The following is a 2,750-nucleotide window of genomic DNA, read 5'->3' on the forward strand; positions in this document are numbered from 1 at the left end:
AACATTTTGGGAGGTGATGCGTTTCTACCTACGTAAAAAAAAAAACTGAAAATAGAGCATTAATCCATTTTTTACCTTAAAAACAAAAAACTGGGCAACATCTAAACACAAAAATATAACAGTCTATCCTAACTTTCAGCAGAAGCAAGCGACCAACACTTGCAACAGATATAACTGAACCAACTCAAAAGTGTAAACACAATACAACTCCTACAGTTAACGGGGAGAACAGAAAAACTCGGAACACACCGAAATACTATAACAAATGAACACACCACAGTCCAACTTAGAATGCAGCATGCTCAGCTACCTTTCAAGAAAATATACACCCACAGCATAACTAGTTGCATCATATACTGAAACACAAAAATAATACTCTAACCCAGAACCTACCACAACCACAAAACACCTCTCCTCTTGGAACACAAGGTAGATCACTGAGTACACATACTACAACATTATTGAATTAAGCAGTTGCCTCATATCAGGGACCAGCTAAACACAGACCCACGTGAGGGTGAGCTGGCCCCATCTTGGCATCGTCTGCAACAGCTGGCACTGTGAGGGTGTGTGAGGAGTGTCTTGGTTGATGCCAGAGGGGTGGAGCATTGGGGGGAGGGTATGTGGAGGGGTTGTAGAGGGGAAGGAGGGTGGCACCACTGTAGCTACAACCTCAGTGCTGGCCTAGCTGGCGTCGCGTGAACTTGTGTGTGTGTGGTGAATGTGCCAGAGTGCCGAGGCTCGCTACTCTTGGCCACACTAGAAACTGGTCCCAATTTGGGAAACTTGATTTAAGAGGAGTAAGGCGGCGTTGCACGCAGCCGAATGCCAGAGAGAGGCAGGATGCGCAAGTTGTAAGAGTCAGAACCTCGTGTGATTCCTTCTGAAACTTTACAGAAATAATAGTCTTAACAGTAATGAGGTGAGATGCAACTAAATGATCTGTCGTATATCATGGAATATGAGTCAACTTTTTGTGTATTCGTCTCATTGACGTGGAGACGAGGCACCGGGAAAGAGCTGCTTCTGTTGGTGTAAGATATTCACCGAAATATCTTAAGGATTACCTCTCAAGGCAAAAATTGAAGATGTGTTGGTCAGGGAGTTGCAGCAGCGGCTCCTTGACCAGGGGACGGCCTTCCCTGGCCACCTTATGGCCCTCTTTGACCACCTTCCGCGTCTTGGCCACACTGTGGACTCTCCTGGCACTCACACATCTCACAGGTAGGATAAACTCCTACTGACCTGCAGTTTTACGTCAAATATAGACTCATACTAAGGTTAAATATTACATCAAACATTTACTCAACCTGATGTCAAATATTTCATGAATATTTACTCCTACTGACGTAACATCTTGCAAGTACATAAGAACATAAAAGAGGAGAGGCACTGCCGCAGGCCCACTGGCTCATACTTGGCAGTTCCTCCTGAAACCCAAACCCACTAAAAACGTTAAGAGCAGTAAGAACAACCTATTCCCGATACAATCAATCTGATGAGGTCACATTTCCTTCATTACTTCCCCAAATACTTCTACACAAACTCCCCACCAGTGAAGTCTCCCTTTCTCAGCAGCTACGTGATGGGTAACCTAAACTGCAGTTACATTCTGTTCCACAATACAGGTCCATTCTTTTCCACAATACAGGTCCATTCTTTTCCACAATATAGGTTCATTCTATTCAACATGTCTCCTTATTTTGAAAAATCATGATAAGTCATTAAGCCATAACTATAAAACACAGGAAAAAGCATGCAATTATCTTATGATAAAAAAAAATACGGGAAAGAAAAAAATTAATTATGATAATAGGCAAAATAACCACGGTGGTTATTGTGGTTATTTTGCATCTTCTGTCATTCATTTCTAAAACCATCTAATTCAAAGTATCTTTATTTACTTCTCTTACATAAATCATCATCATCAAAAAACTTATAAAACTATTCAATCTCTATTTTTAACATTCTGCAATCACAATCCATAATTAGCTTCCTGTCATCGAACGAGCGTCAGCAAATTTAAACGAAAGGGAAAATATACCCAACATTTTTGCCGAAAGAGATGCTGGGTTCTTTGTCAAGCCAGCATCCTGTGGGGAGAGAGAGGCACTTCTCTCAGAGAAGATGCACTTTCAATAAGGTGCAAACCCCTTAAGCTTCATCACCGTGTTAAGGTGACCCAGTGTTGATGACCCCTACCACCGTGTTAAGGTGACCCAGTGTTGATGACCCCTTGATAGTGTTAAGATGACCCAGTGCTGATGACCTCCACCACCGTGTTCAGGTTACCCCTGTGTTGATGATCCCCACCAACGTGTTAAGGTGACCCAGTGCTGATGACCTCCACCACCGTGTTAAGGTGACCCAGTGCTGATGACCTCCACCACCGTGTTAAGGTGACCCAGTGCTGATGGCGCTGAACGAGTTACATAAATTATTTTATAAGGTACACATGCAGTGGTTATAATTATAAGCATAATTTTTAAAGGGGTAAGCCAGCGGAAGGCCTCGGCCAGATGGCCAAAAGCTCTAGCTGCGGGTCGTCTAATGCCTAAGACTCACGTCAAAAAGCACCTGTCCTGTTTCCTGACAAACCTAGAACCTTCAAGACAGGAGTGGAGAGGGAGACCTATAACGACTTAATATTGCCACACACATGTATAGGAGAGGCTGTGACGCCATTCTACCAAACAGATGTATTTGAGTGGATAGGGACAACGCCAACGAATCAATGCTCCCACACACAT

General features: G+C 43.2%; 1 protein-coding gene across 2 annotated transcripts in view; it reads left to right on the forward strand.

The window, feature by feature from the left end:
* Positions 1-681: 681 nt before the first annotated feature.
* Positions 682-2,750, forward strand: part of LOC128690483 (uncharacterized) — a 487,473-nt gene continuing 485,404 nt past the window's right edge. For both annotated transcript variants that reach the window (XM_070089605.1, XM_070089606.1), the window contains exon 1: positions 682-1,224. In XM_070089605.1, the coding sequence (XP_069945706.1) occupies positions 1,089-1,224 (136 nt within the window). In that variant the 5' untranslated portion in view covers positions 682-1,088. The remainder of the gene's footprint in view (positions 1,225-2,750) is intronic.

The sequence above is a fragment of the Cherax quadricarinatus genome, chromosome 29 (genome assembly GCF_038502225.1).
Source record: "Cherax quadricarinatus isolate ZL_2023a chromosome 29, ASM3850222v1, whole genome shotgun sequence".
NCBI lineage: Eukaryota > Metazoa > Arthropoda > Malacostraca > Decapoda > Parastacidae > Cherax > Cherax quadricarinatus.